This window comes from Morone saxatilis, unplaced genomic scaffold, assembly GCF_004916995.1.
Source record: "Morone saxatilis isolate NCDOM2014 unplaced genomic scaffold, NCSU_SB_2.0 Contig11, whole genome shotgun sequence".
NCBI classification, from domain to species: domain Eukaryota; kingdom Metazoa; phylum Chordata; class Actinopteri; family Moronidae; genus Morone; species Morone saxatilis.
Genome location: NW_023339663.1, coordinates 29,655,771 through 29,670,273, shown reverse-complemented (window position 1 = coordinate 29,670,273; position 14,503 = coordinate 29,655,771). Strand labels below are relative to the sequence as shown.

The 14,503-nt window shown below is 41.3% G+C and overlaps 1 protein-coding gene across 2 annotated transcripts in view; it reads right to left on the bottom strand.

The window, feature by feature from the left end:
- The window catches only part of cemip (cell migration inducing hyaluronidase 1), a gene marked incomplete in the record, with an annotated part of 167,875 nt that overhangs the window by 23,693 nt on the left and 129,679 nt on the right, over window positions 1–14,503 (bottom strand). For both annotated transcript variants that reach the window (XM_035652320.1, XM_035652319.1), the window contains 5 exon segments: window positions 900–935; window positions 1,240–1,371; window positions 5,218–5,303; window positions 8,804–8,932; window positions 9,396–9,465. In XM_035652320.1, coding sequence (XP_035508213.1) covers window positions 900–935; window positions 1,240–1,371; window positions 5,218–5,303; window positions 8,804–8,932; window positions 9,396–9,465 — 453 coding nt within the window.

Genomic DNA, 14,503 nt, shown 5'->3' with positions numbered 1-14,503 from the left:
TTTCACAGATTATTTGTCTCATGTACTGTGTCAGGATATAGTGAAAGTTTCAGCAAATTTGACAAAAAGGTATTTTTATTACGGTTACTTACTGCAGCTTTAATACAGAACTTTAACAGACCTACTAAGTAGGTGTCCTATATTAGGAATTAATGGACATCCTGCCGCCAATCAGAATTGAGTATTCACCCAGACCATGGTATAATATATGTTAACCAGCAGTTATCTCCAAGCTGCTGCACTCTGGTGCTTCGTTCATTATTTATTGATTGCAACGTCATCTGACAAAATAAACACAAATCCAGATAAATGACAACTGCTCTGCTGTGTATTCGGCTGTATCGACATTTATGAACGATCACAGAGAAAGTCAGAGGAGACTTAAGGTTTTTTAACTTTACTGCCTCACTGCTGCAGCATGACCCTCAATGGCCTAATACATCATCATTTTGCAAAAGCTCTGTTTACCCAGTAAACAGTGAAACGTCAAGGTGGTGGTTTTAAGATTTATACAATACACTCTGTTTTGGAAAACCTCAGTTTTGGGAGAGAAAAATAAAAAATGAATGGAGGGCAGAAACAGAGCATTCACAAACTTTCGTGTGCACCCCCCAGGAACCTGGCTTTGTAAAGCCAGTTGAAAACGTCTCATCAATTCCCACCTCTGTGACCATCACACCCCTAAATTACTTTTCACACTGCATCAAAACGCTCCGTTTCCTAGTGCATCCTAAGCAGGCTCCTTATAAGGCGCTTTTCAATTCACACTTCACTCACACAGACAAAGAGAGAGAGAGCGATAGAGAGAGAGGGTCCTGCATCACCACTGGTAAATGCAAACAGCAGCCCTTTATTTCTGTCCATGGAAATATGATGGTAATTTAATAGGGGGGACTTACCTCGCCAGAGTGAGGCCAATGCCATTATCAGCAAATCTAAAAAGAAAGAGAGAATATTATTGCTGCGAGCACGGCAACAGTCTGAGGTCTCTAGGGAGAGAACACACACACACACACACACACACACACTGGCTGAAGGAGATAAAAACGTATTATTATTAAATAGGGACGGATATTCACTTTCATCTCTGTCATCAATGTGCAGAGGAACGACCTGTGCTACCTGAAATTCATAATGAGGATTTGTGAACTACTCTCGGTTGCACTAAAAGTAGGCAAACATATATCCACTCATTTATCTACTATCAGTTTTGGATCCACGCATTCTCGCAGTACTCACTGGCAGTCATCCAGCCAGACATCCCCTCCCCTCAGCCAGGCCCCGTGGTCCTGGTTCTTATAGGCTACAAAGTGGTGGATTAGAGCAGGTACTCTGGGTTTGAAAGGGTCAGCATCCTGGTGGGGGCCATACCTGAATAATACAGTAGCACCACAGACATACACAGAGTGGAGAAAGATAGTGTTAGTATTTGATGATATTAACTTAATTGCTGTATATTCAGGGCTGCTAAATCCACGGGCGGAGCTAAAGGGGAGGCCGGGGTGGCACTGGCCACCCCTTGGGAAGCCTGAGTTGGCCACCCGGTTGCCACCCCCGCAGTGATGACAGGTCACTGCAGCGTCACGTCGGAAAACAGCGTGATTTTTAAAGAAGACAGAGGAAGGCAGAACAAACAGCACTAACAATGAAGAGGAAGGGAGAAATTCCAACTTTTTGCTAAAATAAACAGATCAGACACAACAGACCCGCCACGATATCAGCAGCCCGGCGGGAGCTTCCCCCAACATGAAACTAAGCCCATGCAAAGCATTCATTAAATTCTCATACAATGGCGTCCTTTATGTGATCATGTGGACTGATTCTTGGCGTCTAGGTCCATGAATGTGCAGCCCTCTCTTGTGTTTTGCCAAGACCACCGAGCTTTTCCCACGGGTTTTTTAATTTACTGAATGAATGACGAGGTTTTAATACATTAGCCTGGATCTAAACTACTGCTACTATTAGTAGAGGTGTCAAGACTGGGGCCCATAGTGTGTGGAAGAGCCGTTGTGAAGCTCGGTTGGGGTCGGCTCTAGCTTCGCCACTTGGCGAGTCTGAACTCGCCGGGCTCCCGCTAATCCCATAAATGGGCCAAAGAGGTGAGCATGGACTTAATGAAGGCGTGGCTTACTGAGAACATCGGCTGTGAGGCACCATTTAAGAAAAATGGATATTGATCATGCTGTAACATCTACAAAATGAAACCGACATGAAACCACTGCTGATTTTCCTTCATATTATTTGTACTTGTCTGCATGGATGTGAAATAGGTCCTAGATTTGCATTCATAATGGTTCTTAAAAAAGGTCTTAAATTTTACCCGTTGAGAGCTGCAGAAACCCTGCAACCGAACAATATAGGCTGCCTCCTATTGTGTTTGTCAACCCAAGCACATGGCCAAGCAGCTAGGCCACAACAAGGCACGGCTGGCAACCACTAATTACCACCTCAAGCTGCCTCCCGTTGGCCCTCGTCAGGCCAGGACAAAAGGAGCCACCCCGACCAAGGAAAGTGAGTCTGTGTTTGCCTCTCCAGCTAACCACTGCTCTATTCTCTGCACCCAGACGGTCCGTAAAGCAAGCACGAGGAGGACTGGAGCCGATCGACCCGCCCAGCTGCACTGGAACTCGAGGTCTCCTGCTCCCTCCCTGACCACCGGTGAGCTCCTCTATTTACCCCTCACCTACCCAGCTGATTTCCCCAAGACCTGACCCAACCCGAACACCAGCCACGCCACGAGGGCCTACACCGCTGCACTCACTGCTTTGCTGTACCAAGAAAAATAAAGCACCCACCTTAGTGGGTTTCACTGAACTTTGATTCTGGTCCATTCTTGTCCCGCCACACCCTGATAGTAACAACTTTGCCTGAGAGGGTTAATCACATCACATTGTTTTAATAAAGAAGACTAGTAGTGAATATTGTCTTCTGTATACAGGAAATGGACACATGCACCAGCTTGTCTCCGACCCTCAGTGTGACTCAGGGTGTAGTACTCAGGACTGGTCTCAGGATGCTTTTCCTCCTGAGACTTGTCTCGGTCTTGGCCACTGATGCCACCCCTTACAGTCTTTGGTCTCGCTGCCTTGTGTTTCTGGCTGCTCCAGTAACAGACTGGAGAGCAATGGCTGATTATTTACCTGAGGGGGGACACAGGCACTGAGGGCTTCTGCTTATACACTAGCAATGTTGTTGTCTAGGTTGGTGCACTAAGCTTTGACTCTGTACAACAGCTGTACAACAAATGAATCAAAAAAGCCAACACACTCAGCTTTGCTATTCTGTGTTTTCTCACCAAGCAGGAAGATCCTCTAGAGAACAAAATGAGTGGGGGAAAAACCTGGACTGCATTTTTCAAAAACATAAACAAAATATTGTCTTGACTTGGTTAAAATATCCTGTCATAGTTCCAGCAACAGTGCATAAAATAAGTGGCCTTCAGTTTAGCCTACCGTGGCCGATCCTTTTCTGCTTGGACTAATGGAGCTGGCAGTGGCTAATATTGTGCTAATGGCTATTTGTAGGTGTGTCCTATGAGGCTACCGTACAACAGCAGATACAAACAGGAAGACGTTGAGTAAAGCCAGAGCTCATAAATATCAGACTTTGGCTACTCAGCCATCACAATCACTTATCAATCCCATTGTTTTATTGGTTCTAGTATTGAATAACTGTGTATTTCATGGCTGGGACAGTGCCCTTTAGGAAAGAGAATACAAAATAGAACAATTTTTGCAGTTAATTCCGTACTGTATAGCTTAATTTGAAGTAATATTAAAATAAACTTTCAAAAGTTAATTTCCTCAGTCCAAATACATAATAATTACTGATTAAGCCTGCTGACTCTGAGGTCCAGGGTAATTTAAAACAGTAGAGGGCGTGTTGAGCCATTTTTACCCACAAAATGAAGAATTTCAAAAAATTGGTAATGTCAGTTTTAAAACCAGCATTGATGTGTTTCATCACAGTATAGTCACAAATTCAGTTTACAACTCAAAAAACCCATTTTATGGTGGAGTACCCCTTTAAAGTCATTATCTGTTCAGTATGTACAGTATAGGTTAGATCAAACTGTACTCTCAACATGAACAACAGTATAAAGACTATTGCATTAATAAATCAATATATTGTATTGATTTTATATATTTAAGTGGTCATTACTACAGCCCCAGCATGAGTATGGTGGACTCTGTTGGGAACAATTAAAAATAATGTGCAGAGAGGCAGTAATCCAAATACACTAAACGTCCTATTGAATGGTTACTATATGCTAGTATCATAAATGGGGTGTGACGACCCACTCCCCCCTGTCTTCCTGTTCCTGGTTGTGTGGCTGTTTTCTGTGCAGGTACTTTAAGTGGGCGTGGCAGAGGGTCATCAGTAAATTGGCCACACCTGAGGCCTGTGTGCCATGTGCCTTTAAAAACCCTCTGGGAGTCAGTGCTCCTTCATCTCTCCTTCCCTGAGACAACTCTGGTTTTTGGGTTGATGGATTTGATTGTGTTTGCTGCAAACTTAATACAACTTGCAGCACTCTACACTTCCCACTCATGCACTCACTACACCACTGTCCTATCTGAATTTCACACATAATACTGTTAATTTAGTTTAAGTATTCTTTCCTTAATAAATAATTTGTTAATTGGCTTTGTTGTGTGCATCTCCCTCTTTTTTTTGTCGCGGCCGTATGTCCCGGTTTGTGACAGGGTTTAATATGATTATAACTTAATATGCCAAATAAAATAAAATATATTGATATGCCACCACTTTCAAAAACACGATGCCTCTGACCTGTTTTTCAGGCGAGGCAGTCTGTGAGAAAGTTTTCTGAAAAGACAAGACGTCCACACCTTGGAGAGCATCAGTGAGCTGAAGAGGGAGTGGTGTGCAGGGTGTATTCATGTTGGAGTGGTGAGGTCAGGATGACACATTGGTCCTCACACTGACCACATAAGACTGTTATACAGACTTTCGCACTTCTACTTGATGTCAATGCAAGTAATCTCACTTCCACTAGAGGAAGATTTAAAGTGACCCTCCTACTGTGGCTCTAGATTATACCAAACTCCAGTTTGTCTGCTACAGAACATCAACAGGGAACAGGACCATTACAGACTGCAGATCCATCATGCTTAATTACACTGGGAGTGATGTTACTTCAGCTTGTCATACAGGGTGTTTGTTTGTTACAGGGTGAGGACATTTACAAAGTCTGACCTGGCTCCAACCAGCGACAGGAAGGGTCTCTTGTCCTTGTCGTTTGCCTTGGTGGTCTTTACTCCGTGATCGAGGATCATTCCAGCCTGGAACGGAAAGAACATCAAGTACAGTCAGTATAAAGCACAGCAGAATAAAAGACAGAGCAGAAATGATAAAGAATAAACCAGTGTAAGAAATAAGTTCACTCAGGGGTTGATTTACACAAGTCAGACTTTGTTTGTTCATATTTTCTACTGCGCTGTCACACAATCCTGTCTCTATTTTTTTAATGTGAAATGAATATGAAAACACTCTACAGGCTTCCAACTAAAGCTGCACTCCAGTTATTAGCATTTTATTCAAAAGCTAACCTTTCAGTTGAGCTGAAACCATTAGTTTATTGTTATTTCTGCCCTTCGTGCATTTCGCATGAGTGTAGTTGAGAAACATGTCTACTGGCTTCTTCAACCAATAAATCAGGCTCGGTAGCAGAGAACTTTTTCTATCCAGACACATGTTGCACACACGTCTTTCAGGTCTTAATGAGCAGCAGTGCATTTAGATTAAATCAGCTGCAGATGATTTAAATCATCAGTCTTGGTGAATATCCTGCTAAATATTGTGGCCCTGACAGTGTTTGTGGTGGATTTAATAAAGCTGCCTATTAACCTTGACCTGCTCACTTCTCGCTCTGCATGCACTAAAATATGTGAGTGAAGCTGTCATCTGAAAAAAGTGAATTTGTTTTATAATGTCATAAAGGCTTGTGTGTGATAGTTTAAAGGATTTGACAACAAGATGGCAGACAGACTCCAAATAAACTCCCTGCAACGCAGACCTGCTATATCATAGATTTACCAAGCTCTTATGGCTAAGATGTTAGGTAACATTAACAGCTGCTCCATTAACAGCAATACTCACATTTAAAGCCTTTGGACTGTGGTGTCTTTGCTTTTCCAAAGCCAAAAATACAAGAGCAAAAGTATAATTACAGATTAAAATTAGCATACCAGGCTACATTAGTAACCTACCACTATCTCCAATGCCAAGAGTTAGCCTAGTATTAACTATATGTGTGGAGAGTTACAAGTTACATTTAAAAACGCTCTGTTTACTTTCACTGTGTAATTGCCAGTTTTACACCAGTCCTGGATTCTCCTACTCCTACTTCATATTTTGGGCATTAATAGCTACTCTACTCGCACAAAAAACCTGAATGGCCCTATCTAGTGCTAGTGTCTGGGCTACTGTAGAAACATGGTGGACTCCATGGAAGGCGATCTGCGGCCTTTGTAGATAAAAACAGCTAATTCTAAGGTAACAAAAACACAATACCTCTGAATATTATACTCTATTTCTGCCAATAGATCCTCCTAAATGTTACACACTGGACCTTTAAGTCAAGTATAAATGTAAAATCTCACTTTAATGGTGCTTTAGATCCCACAACTAAGCTGGAAACATTCCATGCAATTTCCATCAAAGTACCAGAGCTAACAAACAAGCTACCCCCAATTGTTTCACAGTTCTTAATACTATAGCTCTTCCTTGCATAAAATAAAAATAGTCATAATGATAAAAGCCATCTTCTGTCAGTTTGCTGCTTCAAAACAAAGACACTGTGTTGCTGCTCTGAACGCCCAACCTGCTGCCCTGCCACAACCTCTTCTCTCACAAACATCCCGGGGTGGCAGCCTGACATGAGTTATGCTCCCATTAGGATGATCCAAATTAAAAGTGAAGAAGGGAAGGATGGAGTGAGATGGGAGAGAAAAGAGATCACTGTTGGGGGCAGAAAAGGGAGGGAGATAACAATAACACTTCCTCTCCACCAGCGCCTCATAAATCTCTCTCTGCTCGAGCTGTGCTTGATGCCGCAGGCGCCTCCAAACTCCCTCCTGTCCTCTCCATCTCATCCCTCTCTCCTTTGGCTCACTTTCCTCTGTTTCTGGTGTCTGGCCTCGATTTTGTTATTCTAACTTTTCACCTATTGCTCCTCTTCTCTTTGTTGCTTAGCAGGTCACATGTGACAATATAGTCTCGCTTTTGTGCCCCCTTAGCTTTTGTTGATGTAGTGGTTTTAATAGTCAGTATAAATGCTGATTAATTACAAAATTCTTTAAAACCAAATGGGAAAGTGGAATGGGTTCCAAACGTATCAATATGTGGTGTTAGCTTCTGGTTTTCACTTCCTGTAAGGCCTTTTCAAGAAACAACACAAATACATTAGGAATGTAAATTTGTAGGTCAGTGTATTGTACTGACTTCTAGTTATGGAAAAAGTCATCTGGGTCACTTCAGGACAATTAGGTTTAGTCTGAGGCCTTTCTACCCAGGACTGAATCAAAGCTAAACATTTCGAGGGTTTTTAAAATTTTATCATAAAAATTCTCTAATTTCAAGGGGTAGCCAGCGATTTAGGATTGCACTTCCATGAAGTTGAGAGTCTCACTAGAGACAGATTATAGTCAAAATCAAAGCAGCAGGGACATTCTGAACTTTAGTCCCTAGTATTGGTCAAGCTCAAGGGTGAACTTATTGTGATCTCACCCATTGGTTTGTGGAGTACCATTTTGAAGCCTCGAGTTTGGTGTTATGGTCGTTCACCATATTGTTTTTTTTGGAGCCAGTGGAGGTGAAGTACTGTGAGTTGAGCTGCTTTCATTGCCTGCCCAGTTCCTACTCATCCGTAGCAGGAAACAATGGCGGCTCAACTGGTCACACATGTTCTCATATTCCAGATAAACAGTACACTAAAATATGTTTCTGAAACGATTTTAAGGTCTCAGGTTTGAGACACTTCTGCATTGACTTCACTTCACAGACCCTGAATCTCTGTCCACTAATTATAGTCTGTCAGTGGTCAATCTACCAAAACCCTGGATCATACATCCATAATGGGACTCTCTAATGTCCTCCATTTGAACCTCCTTCCCTGGTAAATGATCACATCTTTCAAATGCCACACCTCTAGTTTGTAGTGCACACTCCCTGCTATTAATTTGTACTCTCCTAACCTGAACCGAGATAACCCTGATGACATCGCTGTGACATCATCAAGGTTATGTTCATTTATTTAGATCCACAGAGGACATTTAACAACTGTTTTCAAAGGCGTATTACTAACCATAGCTAGTAAACTGATGTTGATATTTTGATAGTTAGTCATACACTATCTCTTGTGGAGGTGTCAGGTTAACTGGTATTACTACATACAGTGGTGGAAAGATTACTGAAAATCTGTACTCAAGTAGAAGTACTGTTACATTACTGAAATGTTACTTAACTACAGGTAAAACTAGTGGTGTTAAAAAATACTTAAGCAAAAGTACAAAAACTAGTAGACTAGAGTATTAGTATTACCTTATAACCTCATTAGTTACCTTATAACTGTTGATGTTTGATGCATTATCAATAGCAGCCATTCAAACTTGTTAACTTGTAAATCTTTATTTGTTGGAGCACAATAAATACACCACTCCAATAAATTCAGCTTAAGGTATTTTTTCATTTAGTTCCTGGCTGAACTACCCTCATGCAGGAACAGGAACAGAGTGTGACACCACAATCAGAATATTGTGCATCCCCTCGTCCTCAGACTCACCCTGTAGTTGGAATGGGCTCTGTTGTTGGTGAATTGGCCCATAGGTGTGTGTTCCGTGCGTCCTGGGGAGTAAAGCCCCTCCGAGGGGCCAGTGGGCACATGGTGGAAGATGAACCAGAAACCGGTTTCCTGATCACACACAAACATAAAACCACAACATAAAAAGAAGCTGTCAAGACGTGTTTTTTAATTACTATAAATGTAGAACAAGACAGAACCCCGTGGAGTTTTTTGTTCATACACCCACACACAAAACTACAGCCTCCGCTTTGCCACCCTGCATGTCAGCCTGTCTGTTTCTGTGTTGTTCTTTGCAGGCATGCAAATGAGCATGGTTATTACATTGGTGAGAATAAATGAGACTCCATTCCACCCGACGTATCCTTGTGAAATCCCAGAAGTATGATCATAATTGGCACTCTATCATAGAGAAAGTGTGGCAGTGCCTCAGACAGTTGTCTACTTGATTCTGAAGTTAATAGGAGTACACAGTCATTAATCTGACCTGGCAACGTGGTAATGAGACAGACCTCCACCTGCAGAGAGACCGGGGGGGGGGAGAGAAAGTGAGAAGCGGGAGTGAGAAACTCACCTCTGAGCCTGCAGCAGCACAGTTGATGAGGTTGTTATTGGGGTTGGCGATCCAGAAAGTTGAAGTTGCGCTATAAAGAGAGGGAGAGTGTTGGGAAGGAACAAGAGAAAAGAGTTTGGTTATTTCACACAAACAGTTTGAGCCACTGATGTAGTAGTAAATAAAGAAAGTGTGAGCACAGCAGAGAAATGTACTGTTTAGGAATGTAAATATATATCATGAGATAACTAAATCGCGATACAAATGTGTGAAGAACGAAACCACTGAGATAAAAAAATGACTTCAGTTTTACTTTTACAAAGAAAAAGAAATATGCATTGTTTTTGCACAGTTTATACCCTACCTCAGAAATAAAAAAGGATTCTATTATTTCTTTTTTCTTTTTCTTTTTTATAAATAAAAAGGATCTGCAATGTTCATTACACCCCCCAGTACAAAAGTGTTGGACTAAATCAGTCCCTCTAGGATTTCACAGGCTTTTTTTTCCTGGCAACTTTTTACTTTTACCTTCTACATTTTTACACAAATATCTGAACTTTCTACTTACATTTTAAAAACAGGCTTGTTTTTTAGTTTAAATGTTCCTTTCAAACACCAAGACCAGTGCATATTGTATTGCATATGATAGACATAACATGACCAAAACACCATGAAAGATAACAGGAGATTCGACCCTGTTTGAAGTTTCAGCTTTGCACAGAAACAGCCGATAGAAATGTCCGTCAGAGACGGTGTGTACCTCTGAAGAGGAGACACTTTTAGAAGGGAATGTGGTCATCCTACAAGGTTATACATAAGGAAATAATAGAAATAATAGTCCAATAAAAGTCCTGTGTTCAGCTGAACAAAAACTCCTTTGACTAGACATAATAAATAGCTAGACTGGCTGACCTGACTCAAATTTCCACTACAATAATATTATTATTCCAGCCTAGAAGGGTAAAAAACTCATTTTCAAACAAATTGTGGCAAAGTGGGTTTACTCTCTGCTACATCCCTCATCTCGACCTATCTGTTAACCTCTATTCTCAATTATTCAGCATTAACAAGGAAATACGCTCATCACCCCCTGCAGCAGCTCAATTTGGATGAGAAAAGAATTAGCTCTGGTGTAATCAAGGTCTCAGCCAGCCCCAATCAAGGTTCAGTCACCCCCAGGCTCCTTGATGTGTTTTCCTGTCTGAGAGGATGAGAGGGAGGAAGGTCCAATGCAGACAGAAAGGAGGGGGCAGACAGAATCTCAGCTGTCTTCTCTCTTTTTAGAAGAAGACGTTGACAGTGATGATGTACAGATGGTATGGAAGCCTATAGGCAGTAGCTACGTCTGTAGCATCCTGACGTCCTGGGCCAAGGTTAGGGTTAGGATTATACAAGTACTAGTTATGATTGGGGTAAGTCTCTGGGTAATAAATGTGATGGTCCACAATGGTGTTTCTGGACACGAGGGGTCGTGACGCTTTCAAGCATAGGTCTGTTGGGACTTGGCTTGGGAATGGCTTGGCAAGAGGTGCCAGTTAACCTCCTGAGTTGCCGAGGTGCTCTTGCTTGGGGTTAGCGTTATGCAAGCACTGGTTATGGTTAGGGTAAGTCTCCAGGAAATAAATGTGATGGTACCTGTCCAAAGCTACATTTTTGGATGCGAAGGGTTGCGCCACTTCCCAGCATTGAACACTCATGGTCACAAACCTGTACAACCGTGTAAACACTTCTGGCTGCACCCGATTGGACAAATACTTGCTGTTCTGAACCAACGGGCGTCTCATTTGGATATTTTCTCTCACTGAAACTTATTTCTGAAAACATTTTAAGCCATGCAGTTGCTGAATCTGAATGATTAGTTTAAACGCTTTTCGTTAGTTTCCAGAGGCAGTGAGTAGCACTACCAGATCCCTGTGATTTGAATGAAGTAGCCTGGACCTCTACTTTATGCAAAAAATGAACAGCCGACATAACAGCACTTTGAGAATGCATTGCACGACTGCTCACATGGACAATGAATAGAAACTGTGGAAGTGACTGATCCTCTGAACACGTTAAGTCTATGTAATGTCCCCAGAAGAAAGTCAACACACGAGTCTGTGTGTGTGTGTGTGTGTGTGTGTGTAAATAACAACGGATCGAAAATTGAATTTCCCCAAGGGGATTAACAAACTCGTTCTTCTTTCTCAGACAGAAAGTGATGAATGTAACAATAATGATGTAGCAGAGACAGAAAGTTTAGCAGTGTGACACATAGTAGAGGTCACACAAGCTGGAAACCTTCAGACATGCTGGTATGCTTCCAGGCACCAGTGAATCATTTACATGGAAATCTCTGTAAAGTAACTGATGTTACTGCCGACACTGTAACATGAATTGGTTTAAGGTAGGGGAAAATACATTTCTTTGACTAATTCAGTTTCCACCAGGGACAATATTTCAGGTTATAATGATTCAGAGATTCAGAGGAAAATGCTGACAAAATTTGTTTGTAGGCCAGCTTTACTGTGCCTAATTGGGTTAATTTATTGTGCTCTCACTCAACCAAACAAATTGACAGCTATAAAAAAAATCCTACAAGAAAGAAAAGTTACAATTAAAAATAAAACCACAGACTGTTCTTAATGGGTTGGTATTTTTCAGCCTTATATTCTCATGTTTTTGTGTCAAGGTGACTAATGGGAACAACAAGTTTTGAATTTGGCCCAGTGTTGGAAGAGAGTGCTGCAGCCTGCGGTCACGAAAGAGTCTCAGCCAGCCAGTAGCAAAAACTCGCACTTTTAATTGACGTACTTTGACGGTTTGTGATTGCCCATAAAGATTACGTTGTAGTCCGTTTCGCATTGCCAGCTGCAATGCTGTCACTCAATACTGGACTGAATTCAAAACTTGTTGTCCCCATTAGTCATTTTGACACAAAAACATGGGAGAAATCCAGGTTTAAAAAAAAGCTGACTGACTTTTGTACATGTAAAGAGTCAGTTTACCTACTAGTTGTATGCAGATAGTTTTGGTTGTTAGATATCTGTCTCTAACATTTTTGCCTCCAACCCAAGTCACTGAAGGTGAATGGAATTTGAAAAATTTATTTTTCACTATGCCCCATTACTCTGCTTTTTCACCAAATACTCAAGTGCAACACTGTGCAGGTTAAGGGTCCTGTCATGCTCAAACAGAACTAGTTTACACCATATGTCATTCTACCATGTTGGTCCTAGGCTAGCTGTTCTGAATGGCAACTCTGGAAGGCAGAATGAAACACGGTCGCCGAAAGGAAGCAGGAAACACTGCAAGGTGCTTCGCACTCAAAACATTCTATGCAGAGTGAGTCTTAAAAAAAACGTGAAATCCTGCAGATAGAAATGAATGAAATAGGAGGGGGATAAGAGATAATTAGAATAATTAGTATACATTCTTTTTCAAATCAAACATCTTAAGATAGGAGCGGAAAATATTGCTCTTGATAAAAGAACAAAAAACATGTTTAATTGTCCATAAGCAGGAGACTGAATCCCAAAATTGCTTCCGATGCTGTCATTGGCATGTAAGGAATCAGTGTATGAATATGGGTGAATGTGACATAAAGCTGTGAGTGGTTTGAAGACTAGAAAGGCGCTATGCAAGTACAGTTCCTTTAACATTTTTTTACTCTAACATAGCGTAACCATGTCTTGTGGTCTGCTTCAGTGCACCTTAAGAACAAATATTACTGGGAGAAAACTGCTGACCATACACAGTCCAGTCATATACTAGGTTGTTTACAGTGTGGTTTGTGAATTACTCAGATTAAGAGGGGTGCTAATAAATGCCTTTCACCTCCAATATCTAATAATAATCTAATAATAGGTGAGAGTCTGAAAATCTCAGACACATATCTCCAAACCTGGACAACTGACACCAAAATGATCTGCATGGATGGATACCATCAGGCGGAAGAGGGACTCATGCAAAAACAGAAAAGTCACTAAACATGACATGGATCAGTTTAGTGCCCCTATAGCTGTCACTGGGCTTTATCCTACCCCACCCATACCTGCATGCTTCATCGTCACAACTCACAGCTCACAGAAGCTGCAGACTCACATTACACAATATTTTGACTGCTGGCTGTCAGAGAGGATCCAGGCCTGCAGCAGCTCAGGCTTCTATGGGTTTGTGTAGACCGTATAGGAGTCACATACATCCATAATGCTTGCAGTGTGCACAGAAACAGTGACACTGATACTCAGTTTATGTCTGGAGGATGTCTCTCATGTAGACAGTTTGATACTGTCCCCACTACATGTATTATCAGTTTTCTGTCTTAGCTTTTTGCTCTTTTTGTTCATTATTTCTCCCTCTTAGATTGCTAGATTTTTAAATAAGTGCATCCATTATTGTAAGCTTCTCTAAGACTCACATAACAGTGCAGACATCTCTCTTAAATATATATATATTTAATAAATATGTAAATTCCTCTTGCATGTATGCACCCAAGAAAGCACCTTTCACACATGCACCAGGCATAATGAGAAAATCATTATAGTTCCATTTGCAGGTGTGTGAGAAAAAGCAGCTTATGGTAATAAATATTAATAGAAATGGCAGATATGCAGTTCAGCTCCACAGCAGCTTACCACATGGCAGCACTCCTCCTCAAACCTCTCCTTTCTCCACTTTTTCCTTTCTACTTTTTATGCTTTTCTCTGGGTCTTTGTTTTCCTCTACCTCTTTCCTAAACCCATCCTAACTCTGGTGCTGCTGTTGCAAGTTGTGGGAACATGGAGGTACATTTTATTTTTTAAAACAACCTGGCAAAATTTGACTCAATGTTCAATAAATATACAAATTCAGGGTCAATAAGGTTGTGGAGGTTGGGGTGGATGTGTAGCATGTCTGTATGGCATATCGATTATGAAAAAAATTTAGGTCGACTGACTTAGACAGACAATGTTTTTATGTAAAAGAAAGTGTATAATGTTAACCATGTTCATCATTTTTAGCTTAGCCTGTTACCATTAGCTAGTGAATAGTCATTAGTTTTGCAAATATTTGATAATAAGTCAATACTGGACAAATTAAGCACAGCATTAGTTCAGGCAGGCCACAAAGTCAAGCTCAGCTTTCAATTCCAGCTACATCAGCTGATC